The following is a 26,531-nucleotide window of genomic DNA, read 5'->3' as shown; positions in this document are numbered from 1 at the left end:
AATGTACAAGGATGTTGCAAAACTCTCTTAAACTTGACAGAAGCTCCAAAGTAACGAAAGACTTATTCATTGCAGAGTGCTTTAATACAGAAGTGGATACAAATAAGCATATTTGGTACACTAACACTAGTATTATTGTACTATTTACTCAGTAGGGTTGTATTGCTTACAGTCTTTGTATAAGCTATAGTTTCGATTCGTCTAAACTAGCCATGGCAGTCTCCACTTTAATCCTCCTTCCCATTCTGGACATCTCCGTCTTCAGCATTCACCCTTCCACGTGTGAAATGTGATTTCAGTCCAGTCCAGCACTGGTAATAATCATGAACGATGAGAGGAGACTCAAGAGCCCATGTGCATACTCTGGGGATTAAACACGATTCAAACATAAAAGCCAAAGTATCAGTGATTCTGAATGGTCCTGCCTCATTTCCACGCGCAAGGGTAGCCTGTGAATCCAACAGAGTCGGTGTTAAGCAAGGACTGATCATTGAGCATTTACAGTTATTGTATGACTAACAAGTGAAAACCGAAATCCAGTCAATCAACACCAAGGAAAAGAAAATTGAACCAGTCAACCATATCAGTTCGGTGAATTCACCCAAAAAAAAAAAATTCAGCGAACATCAAGCCTTTCTTTCCATACTACTAGAAAAAGGGTGTGAACATGTAGTTTGTTTTCCTGTGTATCCATAACAAGAATATATGTTGCGCCACCCGTAATTTCTCATTTGTAGTAGAATAAATAGCATCTTTTATTTATTACTGTTTATAAAAAAGGTTTACCTCATATGTTTTGGTATCAGGACCATGGGGAGTCATGCAGCTATGAAGGCTTGCACCACCAGGAAGAAAACCATCGGCTTTTGCCTGAAAACAAGAATACTTGTTAATTCTTCCGTGCTGAGTCTAACATACAGATGACCCTCAAACCTTACAACAAAAAGAAGACCACCCATCTAGTGTCACGACAACACATTTATTTCATCTCATGGTAACTAAATAACATTTTTAATATACAATGCAGCTGCTTTCTCCATGCATTTATAGCAAAACTAGGAGGGTTTCTTTTTGGCCCTAAATTCAGTTTCAAAGCACAAGGTATGTGGAGCTCCTTCAAACCCTCAAAGCAAAGTTTATATTTAGATACATAGTAGTAAACATGTTCATGGTATTACCTCATATTCACCGTAGATGAGACCCATAAACTCACTCATACAATTACGATGATAGTATGGAGGTCGGAATGTATGCTCAGCAACCAACCATCGCGGAGGGAAAATGACAAAATCAAGTAATGCAACACCAGGTTTATCAGTTGGCGCTGTCAAAACTGCATCACAACGGTATAAGATCAGTCATGATAAGTGACACATTTTTACTAATGAAAAATACATGGGGGAAAAAGGAAAAGCCATTTTCTATGTACCTGTATTCACCGATGGATCACCATGATCAAATAAAACAGTGTTAAAGGGGCAGAACGTAGTCAGATCATACTGCAAGAAAATATGGTTTTTTTACAAATCGGGTCTTGGGAAGGTGAGAGTACATATACCATAATCATATAGACGAATTAGTTTAGACTAATCATTCCTCTGTGTGATATAAACTGAACACAAACGATGAAAATAAAAAACAAGAAAAAAAAAAAAAAGGGCAACAACTCTTAAACATGAGTAGGAAGGTAGCAACAACAATATAACTCACCTTATATGGAGCATAATTGCCATGCCAAGCAACTACATTGAAGGGAGAGAAATCTTGCTTTGCAGTAAAGAGTTCACCACCAAATTTCTGTATAATGATGTAGCCAGGTCGGGAACTCTCTTCGAACCACGCAGTGGGAACAAGAAAATCCCTTGGAGCAGCGAGACCATTCGCACCTGCATGTAATCAAAATTACACTCTCACAGCCTACTTATAATGAAAACATTCAAAATAATAACAAACATTCTATTGGATTGAGATTCGAGAATAGCAATCATTCTACGCCTGATTCTGTCACTGCTGAAAAGTGAAAACCGAAAGAGGGCATGAGGACATGAGGTGTACCTACCAATTGGTCCAAGATCAGGGAGTTGAAAATGGGTGCCAAAAACCTCGGCCACATAACCACGCGAAGGGCCATCAGGCAGATCAACCGCAAAACGAAATCCTTGAGGTAATACAGCAATTTCACCAGGAGAAATTTGCAACTTTCCGCATTCGGTAGTGATCCAGAGCCCTACACAACCACAATCGACAATCGAGTGTCACAAATAATGCCTTTGATCATTGCATAACCCAAATTCAATCCAAGATCGACAGCCCTTAATTACTTCAGCATTCAAATAGAATTTACACCTAATGAACTTGGGAAATTGGCTAAAATGATCAGAAATCAAATCCCAATTGCTGAACGGATCAAAATTAAAAACCAACCCCATATCAATTAAATATGGATGACATAGCGATGAAATATCGGCCACCTACCGAAAAACTGATAATTTACCAACAAAATCTAAGCGCCCAATGGTGAAACAAATTAATAAAGAGTTGCAATTGATCATCATAAATCAACCACTTACTTCCAGTCTGGGGAACGATCAAGAAATCGCCATCCGCGTTGCAAAACGCACAATTATCCATTGATTTGTTGGCAGTGTACCTACACAATTATCCCTCAATTATCAAAACATGCATAAAAATTCAATCTTTAGCACCCTATATACTTGTTCAGCAAATCACAGAGTACAAATTACATGTGAATAGCAAAACCGTGGCGGAGGAACGAGCTCCCGGCGCCACACACGGTGAACAACCCTTCAACAAAGTCGGTGGGGGACTCGGGTACATCGACGGGCTTCCACCGGAGCTGAGTCGGCGTGGTGGAGCTGTTCGCCTGGGTGAACTCGGAGACGAGCTTTCTGTGGCTCGGCTCGAGCGGCCTGAAGGGCTCGTGGGTGACGGAGGGCTTGACGCGGTAGAGCCATGATCGGAGGTTGAGCTTGCGAGGGGAGGTGAAGGAGGTGCCGGAGATTTGTTCAGCGTAGAGGCCGTACGGGCAGAGAAGGGGGCTGCTCTGTCCGTGGGGGAGAGCTCCGGGGAGAGCTTCGGAGGAGAAGTGGTTGTGGAAGCCCGATTGGTACTGGAGGTCAGAGAAGGAGGAGGAGGTGGAGGATAAAGAGCCGTTGCTTTTGATGTCCGATTGCTGATGCTCCATCGGGGCTTCCGGATTAAGTGGATTTTGTTATTACAGGTAGCATTACGAAGTGTATATGATACAGAACTTCTGTTTGGATTTGGATTGGATTGGATTTGGATTTTGGATTTTGGATTTGGATTGGATTTGGGAAAGAAAGATGGCGATGGTGATGACGTGACACGCTCATCAGTTGGAGAGTCGTATGGGGAAATGGAAGTTGATTTTGGAGGGAGTGGAAATGGAGACAGGATCACGTGCCATTCGGTTTCAAGAGAATAGGAAACTGCCGTGAGATTTCATTTAACTTTTGATTTCCCTCAAATTTTTCAATTAGAAAATCAAAGATTTAAATTAAATGTTTTGGCCAATTATCTCATACCGTTAGTTTTCTATAGATTTCATCGAAATTAACATTAACTCTTATCACGTGCATACTACATGACTCTCCTTTGAGGACAAAATGTCGCTTCGTTAGACTTTAAACACAAAAACTATAGATTCACACAGATTTGCATATGTTGACATTCTAGAAATCTATGGTTTTCAATTATTTTAAAGAACAAAGAGACCGAACTACCCTCACATGTTGTGCACATACTTCCATTTAATAGAAATTTGGATTGAATGGATAAAAAACTAACATCATGGCCGAAATCAGCAGCTTACTCTCAACAGAATAAGGGCTAGTGGATTATCTCAGACTAGGTTAACTTCACAGCTTGAGTTGGAATGATTTAACAAGTTTTGATACAATGTCGAATTAAGAAGTAAGATAATTATCAAACTCTAATAGTATATTCTTTAATCCATATTTATTAGTATCTTATTATTAATTTACCTTTCTCTTTCTTTGGAAACCTCTTCCTTCCTCTCAAGACCTCTCTATTTTTCTCCATCCCCCTCTCTCCCTCCCCCTCTTATTTTCCCGTTTTTCTACCTTTTTTCTCCGTCCCATTGTCTCCCTCCCCTCTCCCTTTTTTTTCTCCCTTTTTGACCTTTAATTTCTCTGGCTTTCTTCTTCTTCTTCAAAGTTTGAAACTTTATTTTGCCTTACAGGAGGAAGCAGTGTATTTTGCAACTTGTTGATGCACAAAATCAGTGAGACACGTAAAGTGTTAAGCTTGTGACCCTCGTAAGGTTACTCCGGTCACCTAGTGAGGATAATATGTAAAGAGATAGAAATAGGAAAGTGAACACAAGATGTACGTGGTTCACCCTTAGTTGGCTACATCCACGAGGGTTGAGGAGTTCTCATTAATAGTGAAGAATTTACACAATACAAGGGTTCAAGCATAAACTTCATTAGTGAGTTATGAACATAAGTTTAAGTACCCTAATGACATTAGGAATTAGTTGTAGGAGAGTGGTCTCTTTTTATAGTTGAGGATAGTCTCTAGCTTCTGCCCCCAATCGATGTGAGACTCTAGGAGCTTTATTAGCCTGAGTATGTATGCAAAACAAAAGAAAAGGACTTTGTTAAACTAAGCATGTATGCAAAACAAAAGAAAGGAAAAAGGGATTTATGCCAAAGCTTTTAACTTGAGAAAGAGAGGGAGTTGTAAAGGAAAAAGGGTATTGCAAGAGAGTAGTTTTTAAGGGACGGCTTGTTTGACATGGCCACGCAAGACAACTTAGAATTTTTTAGAGCAACGCTGTAGAAGGTGATGGAAACTCCAACAAATGCAAGTGTTTGGTGTTGGAAGGAGAGAACATCAAATGTGAGAACATATGCTTTGAGTTTTGTTTTTTTATTTTTTAAAAGGGTGTCCAATAAAATCTTTGTCAAAAGAAGATATGAAGACTGTTATGTCAAAGAAAAATGTTGTTCACCGCATGATGGGTCCATTTCTGCTCCTAATGGAAATGATGAGATAACTACAGCTAATGAATTTTCTCAAAAAATAATATCAGCAATTCACGACTTCCTTCATCTATGTGGACCAAATGTTGCTCTGAAGCTTGGACGGAGCCAATGAAGGCTCACTGGGAGCAGATGCCCCCACTCAAGTAATTCGTTTATTAAGTTGCTGACTAGAGTTATATAATATACACACATTATCTTCGAATAAAATATATGTATCTAATATCCAACATACCTTCATACCACTTATACTTCATGTCAAATATTATATGAGCAAAAGTGCTCTTACTCTGTCATTCAAACTGAAAAACTCATCTCCCATCCAATGGCATAGCCACACCAAAGGCTACGATGGGCTGTAGCCTAGGGAAAGTTTGTGGCAATATGTATAATTGTATATGTATTTTACTGCATAGTCTAATAAAATAGACAAAAAAATCTGCAAGAAGAATTATTTTTTAATGAAACTAATCTAGCGTGTATGTAGCACAACTAGAAATATAAAAATTATCATGGAAATTGTGATACCATTTTGTTCAAGATTATTCTGCTTTGATTCAGCGAGCTTTATATAAGTTTCAATCAATTTTTTTATTTTTTTGGTAAAACAATCAATTTTTTTTTAATATTGCCTTTACATCTACTTTCATTGTTTTGCTTTGTACTAGTTGTGTGATTGTAATTGAGATGTCAAGTTTTGTATCTTCTTCTTGTGTTTGCATCTATATATAAATTTGATGATTCATTGTAAATTTTGTGGTATGCAAATGCGAAGCTTAATTGAGTTCAAACCAAGCAAATTTTAAGTCTTCAAATACAGAAGTTAACTTAAATTTTTGCATACAATATGTATATAGCAAAAAAAAAAAAATATCATTTGATTTTGGGGTAAGTTTTTTAGTTAGCCCACCCACAAAAATTTTTTTGGCTCTGCCCTTGCCTATCATGTATTAATATTTTTCTTACCACTTTTCCACTTTCCACTATTATACTGAAATTTTTGGAACATAACATTGTGATACATCATCATTTGAAAGCATCCATATTATCATATTGCGTATAAGTCATACTATAATAAGATTTTCTTAGTTGAATTTAAGGATGCCCCCACTAAAAGAAATTTGTAGCTCCGTCCCTGCTCTAAAGGTGAGGAATTTTGGTCAACAAAGTTCACAAATTCCATCATCATTGAACTCAGTTAAGACTACTGTGAAACCAACCTGAGAGAAATGCATAAATAAATCTTATACTCATAAGCAATTACATGAAGAAGATTTTGAAAGCTTAGAACTTCCATCGAACAGGACGATTGTAATAGAACTGATGGACGTTGGTCCAAGTTGAAGGGATATAACGTCAAAAGAGAGAAAATATGCTTTGAGTTTGATTTTTTTATTTTTTAAATAGGTGTAAATATAAATTTACATGGTGAATTTGGTTTAGAATGTGGTTTGGGAAGTAACTTTGGGTTTAAAAATATGTTGATTTGATTAAAAATAATGAGTGTAGCGGAAAGCTAAGTGCAGGGGGATATATAGATTCCATAAAATTTTCTTTTTCAAAATGTGGAGAAAAATTGTGCATAAACCACTCTCCTAGTAGAAAAATAAATAAACCAACAAATGACTCAGTTTTTGTTTAAATATAATTAAGGTTGGTGTTTGGGTTTGTGGTGCTTTCAAAAGAAGCAGTTTATTAAAAAATTTAAAACATTAAATGTGTTTGGTAAAATAAACTAAAAAAAAATAAAAAATACTACTATCAATGGAAGTAGAAACATTAAATGTATTTGGTAAAACCAAAAAAAAAAGTATTTTTATTTTCTTCCAAATCATAGTAATCAATTCTCATTTAGTGAACTTTTCAAATAACAAGTATACTCCCACATGTTTTACAAAAATACAATATGTGTCCTTGCATTATTGTCTTTGACAATTATTATATCACGTTAAATACTATATTATTTTTAGTCATTTAACATATTCAAAGCAATTTATATAAAAGTTTACCAAACACTCGGACACTTTTTTTTTATTATTAAAAGCACTTTAAAAAAATGGAACTTTCATGAAAAGGGCTTAGACTAAGTTTATTTTAATAAAAAATCATGCTATAACTTTATTTAATTAAAAAGACTTAAATTTTAATGACAAACCCTCAAATTTTAATAAAAAGGACAAAAGAACTTAAATTTTAATGAAAATGACATAATTTTAATATTAAAAAAAAATTTAAAACAAATTTGACGCGCGGACTTATGCGTCCTCACACTGTTTATGAAATTTACTGCACTATTTATGAAAACTTACGACACTGTTTATGAAATTTACTACATTGTTTATGAAATTTACTACATTGTTTATGAAATTTAACAGTACTACACTATTGTGTTGTGTTTGTAAGCCCGCCCACTCTCTTTTCTTCCCCTTTTCTTTCTTCTCTTCCTTTTCCCCCATGAACACTCCAAAACTATCTCTCTCTTTTCGAATTCTCTGTTGAAAGAGTTTAAGCTAGGGTTGTAAATACTGATTGCATAAACTCAACTCAATTAATTATGCGTGAGGTATGGACTTCATTATATAGAGATTACAAGATGAGGTTGGTTACAGTATAAACATATCATCTGATTACATTTGAAATTCAAAACTAAGTTGCACATGAGTTTTAGATAAGAAAGGATTGTGATTCCTTTCTATATGTTGAAGAGTTTAAAGAGTATCCAACTTGTGTAGCTAACTTGGAGAGTCCTTTACCATGCATTGCTGACCTGGAGAAAGATCCTGAATATTTGGTTTATCATCTGCCTTCTCTCTAAACCACCATAGCCAAAAAGAACTCCAAGCACCATCACCACAAATTCCAATTTAATTGAGACCTCAAACAACCAAATGCAAGACCTGCGCAAGCTGGGGATCCCTATGGTACCATTGCATGTTAAATTCTGTAATGGGAAGTAGGATAATCCAAGCAATGGGTTCTCGATGAGAGTTGCTCTAATGGAATCGAGCTACAACCTTTGAAAATACGAGGTAACATGAGCTTGGTTTTGTTGTAATATGTTGCTAGTAATGTCTTCTAGCATCTTGGATCAAATCTGGGTTTGAAATCTGGGTCTGATGGAGTTTTGGGTGGGTGGGTAGGGGACACTACACAAAGGATATTAAAAAGAAGAAGAAAACATAAGTTGATATTAGTTATGGCGACAACTGAAACAAACACAAAAATCACAAACCGATCGATTTTTCTTGTCTCTTCGCTTCCTCCTCCACCCTCTAACAAAGCCTGGCCAATCTTTTATTCAATCTTCTTCAACTCAACAAAATCTACCTTAGTTACATGCTCACTTTTATTTTACATGCACACACACTCTCTCCCTCACTAGATTGATTACCAACTACCTACTGCCACTGGAGTGCCTTTAATGGAGCTAGAATCATACCTAAGAGGACTGGAGTGCCTCCTTGGTCCAACCGGGGAAGCAGCGAATGACAACTGCTTTTTTATAGACGTCACTAATCACGATTTTTACTTTTTATGTTTATTTTTTTTTTATTTTTTTTATCCTTATCATTAAATAAAATTAGTGTATGGTTTTTCATTAAAATGCAAAGATTTGAAGTCATTTTCATTAGTTTTCATTTAAAAAAAAAAAGGTTTACCAAACACTTAACAACTTTATTTTACAACTGTTTATTCTCACAACATAGTAGAAGTTTTTTTAAAAAGCACATCAATACTAAACTAGCCCTTAGTGAAGGAAAGATATCACAAATCCGTGGTAGCAATATTAAACTTGGGACTATTGATCTATCGGGTTCTACTCCCAGTGGTGAAAAATCTTTTTTTAATTAATTATTAAGCTCCATAAAAATCCATGGATTTATAAATCCATTAAAGTCTCTTAAATTCTCAATTGAATACACCCCCCAAGTCTTGTGTGTTGTGATATAGTGTGGGAAGGATCATGTTGTGTATATTAATTAACCAGTCAGAAGAAGTCACGTGTCTATTAAGAGAGAGAAAATTGAGAAAATAAAAAACCCAACGGCCCATAATCCCCATTATCCAGCCCATCTTACCCGCCCTAAACCCAGCTTAACCCCTTTCTTCTTCTCGTCTTCTCCAGCCTTCACAAAGCATCACCAGGCATATATACCCAGCTCACCCGCCGTAAACCCCGCTCACACTTCACAAAGCATCACCAGCTGCGCCACAAGCCGCCGTCCACGCCCTTCTCTCTTTCCTTCAATTCCGCGCTTGAACTGCCGATAATTTCAGGTAATTTATCTAAAACACTATTTAAAATTTCTGGGTTTATCGATTAATTGTGTATTTGTGCTATGATTTGTATCAGTTTTTTAATTTTTTTTATTGACTGAATTAGATTAATTCATGTTTGTTCTGATTAGAAAGCTTGATTTTTTACTGGTTAGCTTGAAGCTTGAAGCTTTAGTTCTTCAGGTACCTTCGTGTTTTCGTTGAGTTAAGGTATATTCAGATTCGTGAAATTCCTCTCCTTCAACCTTTGCATGTTGGATTTCACATCAACTGCATCTCCCTATAACCTAGGAGCTTTGTTCGGATTCATGCTTTCCGACGGTAATTGGACGATTCCTCGGACGCTCTGAAACGATTCCTACCGTATTGACCTATTCCATGTCAAAATCTGCTTTAGAAAAATTTTCATGATTTTGTCTAATCCAATTTAACCATTAGAAATTTTGCCTGGGGACTGCAATTTCATCTGCCCCAAACAAATAGATTCTTTTTAATCTGAATTTAGAAAATTATATTCGAATTTGTTTTACATCTGATTCAGTTGGATTTAGGGGTTGTGTTTTAGTGTTTCCTGGCCTGAGTTGTATATCAAGAAAAAAGAGTGATTTTTTTTGGATCGTAAAGAGTTCATCATGATCATAAACATGAGTCTGATATTATAAGTAAGATGCCGATTCCTCTTGCATTCATATAATTACATTTGTGAGCTGCTTTTCTGGGTTTTTGTTGATTTTTTTTGCTTATCTGGTATATACAAGAAGAGTGACACCGCCACGAACATTATCAGTTTATATACATGAAAAACATAACACTTGGGCCAATCTAAAGATTTATTTTGAGTACATCACATCAGCAAAGTAATAAAACATATGAAAACGAGGTTTTTTCAAGTCAATTTTTGTTGGCATGTTGTTGTTCATGTAAGTGTTGATTGATAAATGCGAGTGCTTTTGTCATAGAAGAAGAAGAATAGTATGTATGCTATGAGTCTGAGAACTCGGACATATGAATTGTATGGAGGTAATCAACAATTATGTGACTGTTTTTTTTGCTAAAAAATTGTGACTTTTTGATATATTGTTCATTACGAAATAAAGAAGAATAGGAAGAAATTGTAATATATGATCTCTAACTATTCGACTTTGTTCCAAGCAATATTGTTTGGTGAAATAGTTGTGTTAAGATATTGGAGAAAATTAAAAATATTTAAAATTCATTTTGAGGTGGTTGTTATTCTCCAGGTGAAATCAGCATACCAATTCTCAACATCAATGGTGACATATGAAGCAGGTCATTAATTGTTCAAAAAAGCCCAACAAAACTCCAAGCAGCCCAATTCTGAAAACCCAAAACCCTCCCGACTTAAATCCTCTTTTTTTTTTTTGGCGACTTGGATCTCTGCATGGCCGACGCTCTCTCACCGGAACCCGAACTCTACTCACCACACCCGCACCAAAACACTCCAAACAGTCCAAGCAAACTGAACTGCCTCAAAAGAAAGTCCACCGACAATGACGAAACTCACCCCGCAGTGCCTCCCCACGTTCAAAAACTCCTCAAACGAATCGTTTTGTCCCTGAGCAAGCCCTCCTATCTCCTTTGTGTCGGCTCCACAAGACCCCGAGCCGAGCACCGCGCCCGGCTCACCAAGCTCCTGCGGAAGCTTGTCAAGCAGCGCAACTGGGTCGAAGCCAGCGGAGTCCTGAGCGTGTTGTTGGAGGGCAGCCGGAAAGACAGGTCGCCGGCGAACAACCGGTTCAAGTATTGGGTAATGAGATTAAAGTTTGAAGCTTTCTGGGCTTTAATTGGTGTTCGAAATTGAATAGTAGTAAATTAGAAGAAGCACTCTGATAATTCTAAGTTTTATCGAAAAACAATTTGAAAGCTCAATTAGGGAAAAAAAACCCGTCATTTATCCACTTTTCATGCTCTAATTGAGTTCTTAGGTGGTTTTTTTTTCATAAAGTATTGAATTTTAAGTGTTCTTATCTAGGGAGAAATAGCCCATTGAATAATTTGATTGTTTTGAGAATAACCCTTTAGCAGTAATAATTTTATTGTTGGTTTTTGGTAATGTATTTTAGGTTTTGATGGAAATGCTTGAGCATTTGGATTCCAATGCTTATAAGGTTATGGAAGCTTATGCTGTTTGGGAGGGGAGGAATGCGATGGCAGGTTACTCGCCTGAGGTTTGTTTTATATTTGCTATGATTTTACCTGGCTTATGCATTTAATTTCGGTATATATTTATACTGATTACTCATACTTTCTTTTTGTTGAGCAGTACCGGTATGCGCTTCAACTGGAGCGTATTACTTTGTTGATTACTGAAGGAAATTACGATGAGCATGCCCATCACTCTACCGTGATGTATGTATGAGTCTTATATTTTCACTCCTTGGCAGCTTTCTGCATATGGTAGCAATTTCTGTACTGTTATCCTATTGAATGCTGTTTTTGCAAGTTCATCATTCACAACATTGAATCAGGAAACCCATGTGTTATATATTTGAGTAATGCTGACATTTGACTTGCATTTTTATGATTTCTCAAGAAATTTTTGGCCGTTCTTTATCTTTACTCAATAGAGGCAATGAATAGAACAAACAATTTTTCATCAGGGTATCATCCATCCCTTTGACTTATGATTCTCTTGTTTCCTTTTGACAACGTGTTGTGTGTGTCCAAATTTTTTAAAGTTACATGTTGAGTTTGCTACTTTTAGAAAGAATTTTCTGATAACTAAATTTTCTCTCTTTTTTGAATTGTACTTGAACTTGTTATGTAAGTAGGGAAACGTATACTTTTTTTTGTGTTCCCACTATGCCATGCTTTATTTCTAGAATTTTATTTTCCTGTGTCTGTGTTGTGTCTCTTTGCATCTCACGTCTGTAATTCATTTTCATGTAGTTTTTATATCCTTGATATTTGTTATAGGTGGACTTTCTCTGCCACTTTCTCTGCCACTTTTATTTGGCTAAGTACAGACATTAACAAACGAAAGACAAAATTGGCTTGTTGGTTAGCAGAAATGAGTCTTCAATTTTCCGTATTAGTTTTGAATTAACTTTTCCTTTTTTTATCTGATTTAGGCTGCAAATATGGTGGCTTTTAAGAGATACCATATGCAAGACGTCACCTAATCAATTATATTTGTTTTTTCTTCCAGTCTCACACAATTAAAGGAGTTTGGAAATGAACCACTGTTAATGATGATTGTAGGATTGGCATACCAGCAACTGTGGTATTCCAATCTTCCAAATGAAATGAAATGGAGGGAGTCCGACCAGTTTTACACTGCGAGGGAATCAAATGAACTACTTCCACACTCAGAGGGGCATTATGCAGGTAATACTCACGAGGCTGGTACTGGCATTCAATGTGGTTCAGAGACCTCTGTAATGAATGATAAAGTATCATATATTGGTGCCGACGGTGGCATACATAGAGATATATCTATGGAGGTCGATGACATGGAGATAGAAAATTCTCAACCAAACTTTGGGACCCAAAGTTTCTATGCAGACCCTGATGAAGATACAGAAAATGAAAATGATGGTGAAATGCAGTATGCTCCCGTTTTTCAAGCCCTTGGTGAGTAACCAGTTTCCTGCATTCTCTCATTGATGTTATGTGTTAGGCTTTCAATCATTGAATTTCTTTCTTTGTATAAGGAAATATAAACATTGTCCCTTATCTCATCCATATTCATGATGAAGAGTTTCTGTAAATGCAGTTGCTATAAAGGGGGAAGGTATAAGTTTTTTAATCTAGTTCCAGCTGATTTAAATTAGCACAGTTCAAAATAGTACATGCGTTGTTTAGTCTGCTAGTCTTGACTACAATTACCAGATACTGGTTGTAACCAGAATGCGTCCATTACTCAACATATTGTATGTGCGCGTTTGTAGTACACATCTGTTACTTTTACTAACAATTAACAAATCATTGTTTCCATTCACTCTGTATTTTCTTAGGTGTTTATTAACTTCCTAAGTATATTTTTGTTCTATTCATTATTGTGGACATATATGATATATACCTGATTTATCATTCATTATTTCAGAGGGCTTGGAATCTCTGTTACTTCCCATACGATTGCCAGAATCTACAGATAGGGAGGATTTCATCAATTCACAGACGACAATTTTTAATGACACTTTTAGGAATGCAGTGAAGTATTTAAGGCTAGCTCTTCACTCCACACCCCCAGTTTTGCAGGCCTTACTTCCTTTGGTACAGGTAAAAATTTGTTCTAGTAAAGTAAGAACATTATCTTAATATGATTTTTATAAAATTCTAGTTGCTAATGTTATGGCAACCCTATTATAATTTTTATTAATGTACTTAAGTACCAAGTGATATAGTTGTAGCTTATGGTACCCTGCCAAAACTCAAGTACTCTCTTCTCAGGCTTTTTCTTTATGTGGCAGCTGTTGCTGATTGGAGGTCAAGTAAAAGAAGCCCTCAATGAGATTGAAAACTGCTGTAGTCCAAATACTGCACTGCCAATTCGGTACTGATTTCTTTGGCAAATTTCTTTTTTGTCTCTGATTGTGAATGTGAATTGAATATATAAGTTAGAAAGCGCACCAGATGAATGGAAATTAATAGGAAATTCTATGAAATTGATTCTAGAAAACATGGGATAAAAGGTGAAATGATATTTTACTCTATAGGATTTGACTAATGATTGCTGCAGTGGCGGTTGGTCATAGCAGTGAAGTTGGAGGTGGTGATACTAGTAATACGTTAATAAATGACTAATTGGTGCTAACTTGTCACTAGGATGAAGAAGTTGAATGAAATAACAATGACAGCACCGAAAGAAATGATTGCAAGAAATTGAAAATAAAATCAAGGAGCTTAACAAAAATCAAGGGCAGAAATGTCTCTTTGTATAGGAATAAGGCACACTTTATTTGGAAAACAGCATTTACAATCTCAAAATAATGTTTTCTCCAAAGAAGAAAAACACAGTAAGCATACTTATTCGACTCCGGACTGGTTTCCTGGTCTTTGTCGATTAGTTGGGTAATGGTTTTCTAAGTTAAGAAACTGGCGGCAAGCTGGTTCTGAGTTCGTCTGGTCAGACAAGTCGGGTAGGTCTGGTTTTCTGAACAGCGCTAAAAGGTCAACATTGGCTTCACTACAGCAGCTCTGGTAGAAAGTAGATCCTAGGAATTCCTTCTTCAAAAGTCTGACAATTACTAACAGTTGTGTTGTTAAAGTGATGGCTTTTCTGGTGATGTGTTATTTTTTTTTTACCTGCTATGAGACACTGTATTAACATGTTATCATTTAGGTAATCTCGTTCTTGATCATTATAACTTATCTTGAATTTTGGTTAGATTAGTTGAAACAAAATACGCTGTCTGCTTACAGCAGTTGTAAAAAAAATGACCATGTATTAGAGTCTGAATTTCAGGACTTTTGATTTTTTTTTTTTTTTTTTTTTTTTTTTTTTTTTTTTAGCAATTTTTATCATTCAACATTTGCATGTTAAAGTTCCTATATTGGACCATCATTGGTGAAGTTGGATCTCTTTTTGTAAATAACTAATGACTTAAGGTAGTGTATGTTGTTGAACCGAACTTTGAATGGGTGGAATCACGATTACAAGAAAGACATCGGTATCAACCATCCTTTTGATGGAGTGACATTGTATAGGAATGCTCATTTGTGGTTTTGGTTTTGGTCAACCAAACCTGGAGTATTCCTATGGAATATGGATGCGCATTCTATTCCAAGGTTCATTCCAATAATTCAAATACTACCTCATTTCTAAATATTTGCTTAACTTTTTGTTGCTTTAGTTCTGTTTGTGAGATATGGATTTATTTTCTCATGCTAGTTATTACTCTATGGTCTTGTGACCAATCACATGACAGTAAAGATTTAACATGTAAACGTTGGGCAGATTAAGGGCTACACTTTTGGAGCAATTTGATCGTTACAACAGCGCCCTTCTTTCTACCTGTTTTGAGGATGTCTTAAAGAACGATCCAACCTGTTACAATTCATTGGCAAAACTTGTTCAACTGCATCAAAATGGTATGTGATTTTTCTCAGCTTGTTCATATGCGCATTATTCTTGCAAACAGACAGAACACTAACATTACATGCTGATCATGTAATTATACATATTTCACATTCATGTAATTAGAAAAGATACATCATCTGAGGAGCAATCTTATAAATTCAAGGGTTCTCTCTAGCTCAGTTAACGGAGCATATCGAGAATTCTTCATTTCTCTTAAGTTAGACAATTCTCTTAAAGAAATAAACCTAAAGAAAAAAATCTCTCAAGATGTAAAACCCCTTATCGAGCGTTTAGAAATTTTTGAAGTTACTTTGAGGATTGACATGATTACATCTCCTTCGCTAGAACTTTTTCTTTTTACTAGTAAAAGGTTTTTGTAGAACACGTAATTTATTTGTTGCTGTTCCAATTGTTAAAATCCCTTTGAACCTGTCTAATCCCACTTGTCGCTTTGAACTTCACATGGTTTGGAATTGAAACCAAGTTTCTTGTAAGTATATGACCAGAATTCCCTAGGTGCCAACTTCTCCATTATACAGATAATGTCTATTTTCTTCATTTTCTCAAATCCCTGATCATTTTGCTGTGGAACTTAATAGTCTTCCTCATTTTCTAAGTTTTCAAGGTTTTAAATGTCTCGACTTACAAAATCGGTTTGGGACTAACAATAAACTTGGTCCTATTTCCGAAAATCCTGGAAATCCTTTGTCTCTCTCTGTCTTTGGTCATTTTGGGCTATATATTTTTAGGAATTAATACACCTCTTCTTGTTTATGTAGTTTATCTCATTCTTTTGAAAAGACACTGTGACACTCACGAACAAAATATTTTATATGAACTTTTTTATAATTTAAGAGAAACTATTGTTTCAAATGCAGATGAATATAGTCTCGAGAGTCTACTGGAAATGATAGCTTTGCATTTAGATGCAACCTATGCAGACTACAACACCTGGAGAGAATTTGCTTTATGTTTCCTGAAGCTTTCTCAGTATGACGAGGACCGAATGTCCGTGTGTCTGAACGGAAATGAAGGTGAACATAAAGAACACTACTCCGTTTGTTTCAATAGGACCCCCAAAATGTTTATAGAGGGAAAATCTGGAGAGAGTTGGAGATTTCGCTGCAGATGGTGGCGTACACGTCATTTCAGCCACCAGACGCTAACCTCGGAGATTGCAACGGGTGAGCTGCAGCTCTTAACTTACAAAGCATCGTGCGCGGTGCATATGTACGGGTCAGAGTTTTCGTACTTTGTGGATGCTTATGCCAGTTTAGAGAAAGAAAATGAGAGGGATTTGCTCATGTTTTTGCAGACCAACATTCAAAATTCAGTTAGAATACAATCAAACTTTGAACAGAGAAGTAGATGAGTTTATGGAGACAAAGCCTGATCATATTTTGTAACTCTTTTGTTTCCTTGCAGCTCAAGCAATCAAAATCAGGATATCATTCTTTTATTTATCTATTTATATTAGTGAAATCGAAAAGGGCATTGAATCTCCTAGTTGTGCCTGAAAAGGTCATGAAGCTCAATTTTTACGCTAGTGACATGTTTACTTGGAAAAGGAGAAGTCATAAATCAGGAGAGGGAAAGACGGTTATTGGATCAACTAATTCCCACTAATTGATTAATTCATGATTTTTTAGGTATTTTAGTATAAACTTTAATGTGGTATTCGCCCTTTTCTTTAATTTCCATGTGCATCAATAAAAATTGGAAGTCAAGACTTGAAAATTGGAATAATTTCAATACCTGTGTTGTTTTAGTATCGGAAAAATTAATACTCAAAGTAAGGTTTTACATAAGTTTTAATTAATTATCATGTCATATCAAACAAGAAAATATATCACAACACGTTCGGCACCATCCATTTAAATTCAACACCTACGAAGCTCACATGACCCAGGACACATGATTTTACAGAGGCTTGCTAGAGGGGTTGAGGTGTGGAAGGTTGTAGAGATCCACAAAGCTCATGAAGACTCTTCAATAATGGAGACTCTGCCATGCTTGGGAGCACCAAAGTCCAAACCCATTAGTGCAGAGTTCATGACAAGAACCTAATTCTATAACAGCATATCGACCCAAGAGATACATATTCTCCTTTCTTGCACCAAGACATATATTTCCCATGTACCTATTCATGTTGCAACTCATCTTACCTTAGTTTTTATCCATAGGTTAGAAAAATGATTTCATTTCACTCCTTTAGCTGTTGAAAATAGGAGAAAGGGATCATCTCTAGATCTCTTCCATCAAATATATCAATATGGACCCTTGAAATTTGATTCAATGACTAAAATTATTATAACTTTCAAATAATATCCATGTTTTTAACCATTTGATCAAATTTAAAAGGTCAGGATTTATGAATTTGATGGAAGGAATCCATAGGACGGTTCCAATCCAATCCATTGATTTACCCGTTGGAAATAAGTAGTTTCTGAAACATCCTTTTACCCAGCATAAATAATAGACAGCCTTCACCCTTCATAAAAACAAGCCAACATCGTATGAATAGGGGGGAAGACACCATAGTCAGCTGCAAGCAAAAGAGAAAACCTCTTCTCCAGCTGCTGGAAATCTCTCTTGCCTACTGCAAGCCTCCTGCACCAGTCACAAGCCTAGCCTCAAGTTGCCCACTCTCCTTCCTCCAATTCTTTCCTTTCCATCAACCGTAAAAAACAACCAAATCCACAAACCAAGCCTCAAGTTGCCCATTTTCCTATACATAAAACTCAACCACCATGGCCGAACTCATCCATCGTTAAAAAAACTTAAGCCGAGTCAACACCAAGCATTGTCTCATTTGATAAACTTGTGGATCTTTAGCTCCCACAACTCAAACTCTCATGCCAAACCTTTTTCGGCGTTAATTAACCACCTTAAGGAAGCACTTCAACAACAACCGTAAAAAATTCGACAAACACTGAAAGCATTTATGTCAACAGAAGATCGACCCAAAAAATGGTGATTTTGGGTGGGTTTTTTTCTTTTAATTTTATTCATTTCTATTTAGGATTTATTCAATTGAGAATTTGAGAGATTTTAATTGATTTATAAATCCATGGAGTTAAGTTTAATTAATTTGTAGAGATTCCATTAATTTTTTTATTCAATTCTCTTGAAATCTCAGTGGAGAAATGAAAGATTTGTGAATGCTTAAATTGCACTACGAAATCTCTCAATTTTCCTTAAATTCGTCAACTTTTTAAAATTCTTTAAAATAAATTATTAATTGAATACATCTGGAATATTATAAATTTATTTGAAATACTAATTGAATACATCCAAATTTCTAAGGATTTTAATAAACTATTTTAAAATCCTGATTGAATACACGTTGAATTTCAAAGAATTCTTAAAATCATAATTGAATAGTCTTAGATTCATTAAAAGAATTAAATGATGTGATTGTAGATAATTAAATCATTAATTAAATATTGATTAACGTCTTATTTCTTACTAATGACAAATCTAGTTCGGTTTAAAATTTTAGTTTTTTTCTAACATTATCCGAAAGAAAATATAATTTAAAAGTGAAATGGCAGTTTAGCCCATCATTGTCACTGCCAGCAGAAAACTCATGAAGACGCTGTCCTTGCCCTTTTCACGCAATCCCTCCTCCCTTCGTTCCATGCCTCCGAGTCGCTCTTCCAATTGAATAAATCGGCGACCCAATTCGACTCGGAAAACCAGAACCAAACCCAACCCCGAGTCGAATTTGTAATTTGTGAGGGAGGAGGGCAGCCATGGCATACAGGGCTGACGATGACTACGACTATCTGTTCAAGGTAGTACTGATTGGCGACTCCGGCGTCGGAAAATCGAACCTTTTGTCGAGATTCACGCGCAACGAGTTCAGCCTCGAGTCGAAGTCGACGATCGGCGTCGAGTTTGCCACTCGGAGTATCCACGTTGATGAGAAGATCGTCAAGGCCCAGATTTGGGACACCGCTGGCCAAGAAAGGTTTTTAACTTTTTCGCCGAATTCAAAATTCGATCATTTCAATCCGTTTGTATTTTTTGTTGTTCTTGTTATGGGATTTGAGTAACTGGGTGATTGAGTGCTGAGAAAATGTGGGAAAATGGGTAATTGGGTGCTGAGAAATGTGGGAAAACTGAAGGGAATGTTTAGAGTTTTTCGTTCGCCATACGAGTCGAGATCTGTCGACCAATTGGGTTTTTGTTTTTGTTTTCGCGTTATTGTTGCAATGCTGAACAGAATCTGATATTGCTGTAAGATCACTGCTGAATTTGAACATGTTTAGTTCTGCTTGGTTCATTGCAGAAGGACTGTTGGACATTATAAGTAGGTTATTGGTAAGTGTAAAATGTCTCCTGTGCCGTCAGATGTAAATTCAACAAGGGATTCTAATGTGGCTCTATGTTCGGAATAGTGTGCTTTTGGAAATGATATCGGTACTGAATATTCATTGCTTTCCTTATGCGAAGCAGATATGGTCTTTAGTTTGTGTTGCAGGACTTTTTCGGTAGCAGATTAGAAGTATTTGAGATATAGTTAGGTTGCAGGGCAGTTAAATTTTGTTTATTTGATGTTGGTCTTGGTTGTGATTTGTGAGTGATGATTGCCTGAATGTTTAAGTTTTGAGTAATTTATTCTTTTGTTGAAGGTACCGTGCAATTACAAGTGCATACTACCGAGGAGCTGTTGGCGCTTTGCTTGTCTATGATGTCACCCGGCATGTGACATTTGAGAATGTTGAAAGATGGTTGAAGGAGCTTCGGGATCACACAGACTCCAATATCGTGATAATGCTAGTGGGCAACAAGGCTGACCTGCGTCACCTTCGTGCTGTGTCTGTTGAGGATGCCAAGGCCTTCGCTGAGAGGGAAAACACCTTTTTTATGGAGACATCAGCACTCGAGTCTATGAACGTTGAAAATGCGTTCACTGAAGTCCTAACACAAATATACCATGTAGTCAGCCGGAAAGCACTAGAGGTAGGAGATGATCCTGCAGCATTGCCCAAGGGACAGACCATAAATGTCGGAAACAAGGATGACGTTTCTGCTGTTAAGAAAGCTGGTTGCTGTTCTGCCTAATCGTGAGGGTGATAGGTCAAGCTTAAGGGTGTCGTCTTCTCATTTTGCTGCCCCTAAAGTTTCAGGATTTGTACCTGTCAACTCATGGAGTTTTTCATGAACTTTTTACTGTATGGTATTGCCTGAGTTTTTTAGGGTTGGCTTATAGTTTTGGAGTCAAAAGAAATGTCACAGCTTCCGTCTTATGTCAATTTTTTGATTAATTTACCTACGGCCCTCTCGCAAAATCTCGTGCTTCATCTTTTGTTGGTACTTTTGTTTGTTCTAGTTTAGGTACAGTTTCTGGATAATTTTTTTTGTATCGGATGGATGCTTAGTTAAATGTATGATGAATTTAGCTTCCCCTTTATGGCCCAATTAAGGGTGCATTTTTCTTGCCACCCTCAACGGTGGTAATGCTCACTACCCTATTTGCTACCATTGACTGAATTTAAATTTTGAGATTTTTACCTATCTATTACATAGATTTCGAAATTTAAATTCATTTAAATAGTGTGATGCGCATTACAGCAAAATAATCTCCCACAAGTAAATTGCCAATCGAGAAGGTTTAACACCATGACACGAGGCGGATTTAAGGATTCCGAAGTTTTACACCACAACACACAGCTAAGTTCACCCAACAAGGTTTTTTTAGTGTGTTAAAGCCAATTCTACCCTGCCATCACGTCGACGTCGGTGTCGGTGTCGGCGTCGGATTCACCGACCAGCCTAACACCGGCATCCTCCCTCTCTCTAAAGCGAACAAGGATTCTCTCCTTTTTTTTTTTTTTTTTTCATTTCATCTTCTGTTTGAATGCTCAATATTTCATCTTTGTAGAGACGGAAAAAAAAGTAAAGAGAGAACAAAAAAAAATGTGAGAGGAGTGGAGGGAGGGGAGAGGATCCTCATCCCATTTGAGGGGTCGTTTGATATCGTAGGGATCGTAGTGAAGAAGCTCAATTCCAATTCATAACTTAACTCAGGAAAGGAAGGAGAGAGAGAGGGAGAGGGTGGGATCGTATATAGTTGACACAGCTTGAGATTAATAACGAACAATTAACAAAGACATTAAATTGTCACTCCAAACATAATCATAATTCGGCGTCGATCATTTTTCGTCGACAAAGATGAATTATTGAAAAAAAATAAACAAGAAGTTGACACAAATGAACAAGACTGTGGCTTAATTACCGAGAGTAAAACAGCAGGACGCAGAATTATAAAATAAAATAATGGTTTTGAAAAGAAAGTCTGTACAACTTTGATAGATACATGACCAATGTTTTGGATAGCCAACAAATAAACAAGCTGGATGGTAACAGTTGGTCGATATATATATATTTTATATGCCGATGCATATACAAAAATATATAACAAAATAAAGTTAGTTGAAAGAACAAAGGAAGAGTCCTTTGTCCTTCAACTGTCACCCCTTCTATACATTCTTCCTCCCTGTGTTCAACGCTTCGGACTTGCAGATGGGGCAGACATTTTTCACAAGCAACCACTTCTTCAAGCAACTTGCATGATACTCGTGTCCGCAGCGGAGAAATCCTATCTTCTCGCGGTTCTTATAATTATCCTGTAAAATCGCGAATGCAACGATGGTGAATAGATCAGCAATGTCAAATCTTAAACGGTGAATACTGTGGAGATAAAAAAAATATGTTGTAATTCTAACGAGTTTTATGGTACCTGGCATATAATGCAGGAATCGGCTTCCTTCTCTGGGGATCCAGCATCTTCGAGGTTTAAATTAATAGAAGATGATAAATAAGACCTTGTCTTTAGTTGTTTTCTAATGGTATCCTCTGACAACCCAGTGCTTACATGGCCAATCTGCTCCCCCAATGCAAGAAGCTCCTGCAATTGAAAGTGGAGTTTTCAGGTTAAAACTTTGCTGAAGCAGCATAACCATTGGAATAACAGAATAACAGTGGTAGGAACATAAATATATCTGAGAATCCATCGGTACAACTAAGGAACTCTTTTTATCTTTTGCTTATCTGCATGATTCAGTTATACCTTGATGTATCTATACGAACAAGTAGGTAACAATGGAACTACTTCAATTTACCTCATATGACATGTCCTCTATGTCCAACCGCATATCTCTGTGCTGGTCCGTAAAGCTGCCATAAAAGTTTGGAACATCTACTATGACACCCTCCTACAAAAAAGCACCAAAAAGGTTAAGCCAAATATAATCTGAAACGTAGCTGGTAAATACTAAATACTTACTCCATATACTTCCAAATAACAGCAAACAATATATATATATATATATATATAGAGAGAGAGAGAGAGAGAGAGAGAGGGAGCAAGTGAGAGAAAGATTACATCAGCCTGAAGAACTCTGAAGTGGGGAAGGTTCTGGTGTCTTAAAGCTGCCTCGGGAATAACTCCTTGGTGTGGCCTGTATATCCTAAAGCCATTCGAGGGAATAGATCCTGGTTGCCTACGACCAATCTCCAAACCATTCTGAGAAGGATTCATGGTGCTGCGCGAGGAACTTGCAGGTAATCTATATGAAGCTGCTGTGGCACCCTGGGGGTTAAAATTAAGGTTGTGGCCTCTTAATCCTTGCATGGGTGGTGCTACGTGCTGATTATGATGGCGGTGGCTGAGCGAAGGAGGATGCTGGAGAATAGAGGAACTTCTATTGCTAGATGAATCATGATATCTTTGCATACCCATGTTCCCGCTGTCCATAGAACCTACTGTAACATTACCCCCTGAGAGAATGAGCAACAGAGAGAACGAGCTCCAATTAATACATAACAAACTGATCATTAAATCAAGACACATACGTGTGTTTCCTTTATTTGATCATATGTTGTAACAGAAACAGAGTTTCCACAGAAAATAGGCATAATACCGAGAGCAAGTACTAGGATGGAAACTGATCAAATTTAATGTTCAAAATTGTGAAACTATGTTCTTTCCAGAAAATAAATAAATACGGAAACAAATTTTGAAAATTTCCTACAAAAAAGATAAGCTTCTGCTTTTAATGCATAGGAGCAAATTGCAAGAGCAACTGAAACACCTTTCTGACATTAAATGACCTACGTAGAGATACAAATAGGAATCCAATTATAAGACAAGAAAATACAAACAAGTACTGACCCTGCATAAAAGGAATAGTAGGAACTTGATTCCAGGATGAAGAGCTTCCATCTCCACTGTTACTATTTAAATGTTGGTCCAACCAGAGAGTTCCAGCTGGCTGAAAGCGCTGACCTGCATAATTTGCTTGATTCAGATGGTTATGGTCATGTGTCATAACAGAATCAAGCCCAGTTGTAGCTGATCTGTTCCTCATACTACTCTGAGGTCCTGCTTCCATAATTGGTGGATTCCCAGTTCCCGCATACTGAGGCAAGGCATAATTTACAGCATCCATTACAGCAACTCCATCAGGATTCCTCATATTCAAAGGAGGCACTGAAGAACTAGGGGTTGCAGAGGCATTAAAATATTGAAAATTCCCTGGTAGGCCTTCAGGGTTTTTTCTCTTGTACGGACCTCTGGGATCATCCATGATGCGACTATTTCTATCATACTCATCTGCAGAAATTCCAAGGACTCCATAATGGCCAGAAGATGGCGAAGGATCAGAAGCCCCGTGACTAAGAGGAACAGGTAACACCCCAGTACTAGACGAAGGGGTCATGTATGAATAGTAATAGTTGGCTGGAGTTGCAACACCCAAATAAACATTATGTTGATGATGCTGAACACTGTACTGGGTCATCCTATAGAATGCGGCATTATCATAACGCTCCGGTAAATGTTGGGCATCAAAACTAGTAGTGCTCCCTGAAGCTGTTACCATTGTGTGAACATTGTGCTGTTGGATACTAGAAGCGCCCCCAAAATGGACAGAGGGTGGGGGGCAGAGATAATCTTCCCCTTGTTGACTCATTTCCAAATCAATCATCTGACTAGGGCATAGCATATTTCTTTGCCCCATTGAAGTCACAAATAATCCTTTCCCAGCCAAGGTATCTACAAAAATCAGTCAGATGAAATGTTAGGAGATTATAGAACATGGAACAAGTCAATAACAAAAATTTTGATATATATAGTCTACCCGCTCCACGGGGAGCTAGGAGTTCCAGGGTTAACCAATTTTTTAGGTCCACTTCAAATTGTAATTCAATTATCCAAACTGTACATTTTTTTGTGTCCATTTAAGGATCATCCCAGCCAAAAATAATCCAAACATGTAATCATTTAACCATTACTATTACTTTAGTGTTTATAGACGATCCAGTGTCCATCTAGCTGGAAAGTTGGTTGGCTGTCGAATTCATCACTCCCCATGGAGCGGGTGAACAGGTCTACATGTTATATCCTCTGACATTCGAACTTTAGCTCTTAATTTCTTTGCTATCCTTTACGAATGATTTAGTTATATATACATATCTTTGAAAAATAGAAATAAGGTCATATAGTCTTCTAGAGTAGGAAGTTCAAGTCTTGTACCAACAATATTGCCAACAATATTGCTTCCACATCATATCCGGTAAACCATACAAAGAAGTCTTATCCATGACTTTGTCGAAACAAACTCCATATGCAACCACTGTCAGACCACGTAAAAAACTTCCCCGTTATGGATTAACTCATCTGCAAAAGAATCCCACTCCATCATACATATTAAGTGTAGCATTGATCTCATCGTCACAAACCATCCGTTCTTTTTCAACTCCAACCTAGGATCTTTATACTCACCTCACCCTTCCCATGCCACTTGAGATAAGGCTCATGTGAGTAAACAATACACTCCAAATCAATATAGTCGGCAGCTACATGCGAATAGATTATATGAGCTACGAAAATAATAAGAATGAATCGTATATTGACAAACCTCGTGAAGAAAGAAAATCAAGCAACAGAAAATACAATACCACCATACAATCTAACATTTACATTATAAAAAAAGTAACATGCAGATGATAACTTCAACAAACTTGGTGTTGGTTCCATAAATTCGTGTTCTATAGATATATATATTTATAAGTTACCCACTATTTTTGCTCATCCAGTTTAAAGGGGGGCAATTATATGTAACATATATCTAAATTTTAAGTTTTTTATGGTTTCTTTGACTTTCCTAAGAAAATCAGAAGAACCCAAATTTATTTTAATAAAAAACAAATAAATTCCGCAAACTCTAAGAAATAAATTTAACACAAGTACAAGATTACGTACCTTATTATCATAAACAAAGGGATTATATTCGAAGAACCACCGAATTTCTTCAAAAAGTTCCTGCAAAGAAAAAAAAAAAAAAAGAAAAAAAACCCAATTCAATTACAAGATTAAACAAACGAAATCATCCAAATTGTAATCGGAAGGAGCAAAAACCCTAGAGCTCAAATTAAACGCTAACGGCCATAAAAGCTTCAAAATTTTCAGCAAGCAAAGAGAAAATCGTGAAAAAGTTCGAGAATTTCAGAGAAATCGGCGTAGAAAATAAACCTTACCGAAACGAAAACCGATCAAAGCAAAGCGAGATGAAGAGGGTCCTCCCAGATAGAGAGCAGAGAGAGAGAATTGGGTTTTCAATATAATTGGGAGAGAGAGGGAGAGGGAGAGAGAGAGAGAAGGAGAGAGAGAATTGAAATTCTGGGTATTCTTCTTTATATTCAGGATAGAAGGAATATTTATTTTATATACGGTTTTATGGCTCTGAATTCCTAATTCTGACCGTTTATAATTTAAGTTTTCAAAAAGGAAATTTTTATTTTTTTTATTGTTTTTGTTGTTTTTGTTTCCAGTTTTTCTTAGGTCATTATTTTAAAATCCAGTTATGACGTGAAAAATATGGTGATGACGGTGTGCATGCTTAGGTGGTTCTGTTTTTATTAGCTAATTAGGTTTATTAAAATCTAATTATTTTATTGGTTTTCCTAATTGAATTTTGTATTTTTTTAATGGAGATTTTTACTTACTCGATAACAACCTCAGTTTTCTGTTTCTTGTAGGCAAGTTACACACACTCGACCTGTTAAGGCCCAACTCATGCACTCAATTTTGCACCCTTGTCTGTTTTTTTTTTTTTTTTTACTTTTAAAAAACGATATTATCTACACTAAAG

At 36.6% G+C, this 26,531-nt stretch overlaps 4 protein-coding genes across 9 annotated transcripts; 2 read left to right on the top strand and 2 right to left on the bottom strand.

Moving 5' to 3' along the window:
* Nucleotides 1-51: 51 nt before the first annotated feature.
* Nucleotides 52-3,340, bottom strand: LOC137715198 (homogentisate 1,2-dioxygenase). The gene is made up of 8 exons (XM_068454439.1): nucleotides 2,745-3,340; nucleotides 2,571-2,650; nucleotides 2,060-2,227; nucleotides 1,711-1,886; nucleotides 1,430-1,499; nucleotides 1,179-1,333; nucleotides 787-870; nucleotides 52-449 (listed from the first exon to the last, which is right to left on the bottom strand). Exons 1-8 carry the CDS (start codon nucleotides 3,203-3,205, stop codon nucleotides 228-230), a joined length of 1,416 nt encoding a protein of 471 aa, XP_068310540.1. The 5' UTR covers nucleotides 3,206-3,340; the 3' UTR covers nucleotides 52-227.
* Nucleotides 3,341-9,168: 5,828 nt separating this feature from the next.
* On the top strand, nucleotides 9,169-16,870 carry LOC137714160 (uncharacterized). Its single transcript, XM_068453437.1, has 9 exons — nucleotides 9,169-9,326; nucleotides 10,568-11,094; nucleotides 11,411-11,515; nucleotides 11,611-11,696; nucleotides 12,496-12,920; nucleotides 13,393-13,568; nucleotides 13,760-13,842; nucleotides 15,247-15,380; nucleotides 16,248-16,870. Exons 2-9 carry the CDS (start codon nucleotides 10,729-10,731, stop codon nucleotides 16,739-16,741), a joined length of 1,869 nt encoding a protein of 622 aa, XP_068309538.1. The 5' UTR covers nucleotides 9,169-9,326; nucleotides 10,568-10,728; the 3' UTR covers nucleotides 16,742-16,870.
* A 2,119-nt stretch (nucleotides 16,871-18,989) lies between these two features.
* LOC137715151 (ras-related protein RABA1f) lies at nucleotides 18,990-20,786 on the top strand. Its single transcript, XM_068454384.1, has 2 exons — nucleotides 18,990-19,342; nucleotides 20,007-20,786. The coding sequence occupies exons 1-2, from the start codon at nucleotides 19,125-19,127 to the stop codon at nucleotides 20,437-20,439; spliced, it is 651 nt and encodes a 216-aa protein (XP_068310485.1). The 5' UTR covers nucleotides 18,990-19,124; the 3' UTR covers nucleotides 20,440-20,786.
* An 853-nt stretch (nucleotides 20,787-21,639) lies between these two features.
* Nucleotides 21,640-26,088, bottom strand: LOC137716153 (probable E3 ubiquitin-protein ligase ZFP1). Of its 6 annotated transcripts, XM_068455558.1 has the most exons (9): nucleotides 25,918-26,088; nucleotides 25,643-25,702; nucleotides 25,163-25,236; nucleotides 24,914-25,057; nucleotides 23,552-24,433; nucleotides 22,763-23,157; nucleotides 22,500-22,592; nucleotides 22,118-22,285; nucleotides 21,640-22,004 (listed from the first exon to the last, which is right to left on the bottom strand). In XM_068455558.1, the coding sequence occupies exons 5-9, from the start codon at nucleotides 24,396-24,398 to the stop codon at nucleotides 21,858-21,860; spliced, it is 1,650 nt and encodes a 549-aa protein (XP_068311659.1). In that variant the 5' UTR covers nucleotides 24,399-24,433; nucleotides 24,914-25,057; nucleotides 25,163-25,236; nucleotides 25,643-25,702; nucleotides 25,918-26,088; the 3' UTR covers nucleotides 21,640-21,857. The 6 variants fall into 6 exon arrangements, with proteins under 6 accessions (XP_068311659.1, XP_068311660.1, XP_068311657.1 ...); XM_068455559.1 differs by having other exon boundaries at nucleotides 24,914-25,236; nucleotides 25,913-26,088; XM_068455556.1 differs by having other exon boundaries at nucleotides 24,914-25,236.
* Nucleotides 26,089-26,531: the final 443 nt, after the last annotated feature.

Source organism: Pyrus communis, chromosome 14 (genome assembly GCF_963583255.1).
Source record: "Pyrus communis chromosome 14, drPyrComm1.1, whole genome shotgun sequence".
NCBI lineage: Eukaryota > Viridiplantae > Streptophyta > Magnoliopsida > Rosales > Rosaceae > Pyrus > Pyrus communis.
The sequence above is the reverse complement of the archived record's forward strand: the minus strand, read 5'-3'. Positions and strand labels throughout refer to the sequence as shown.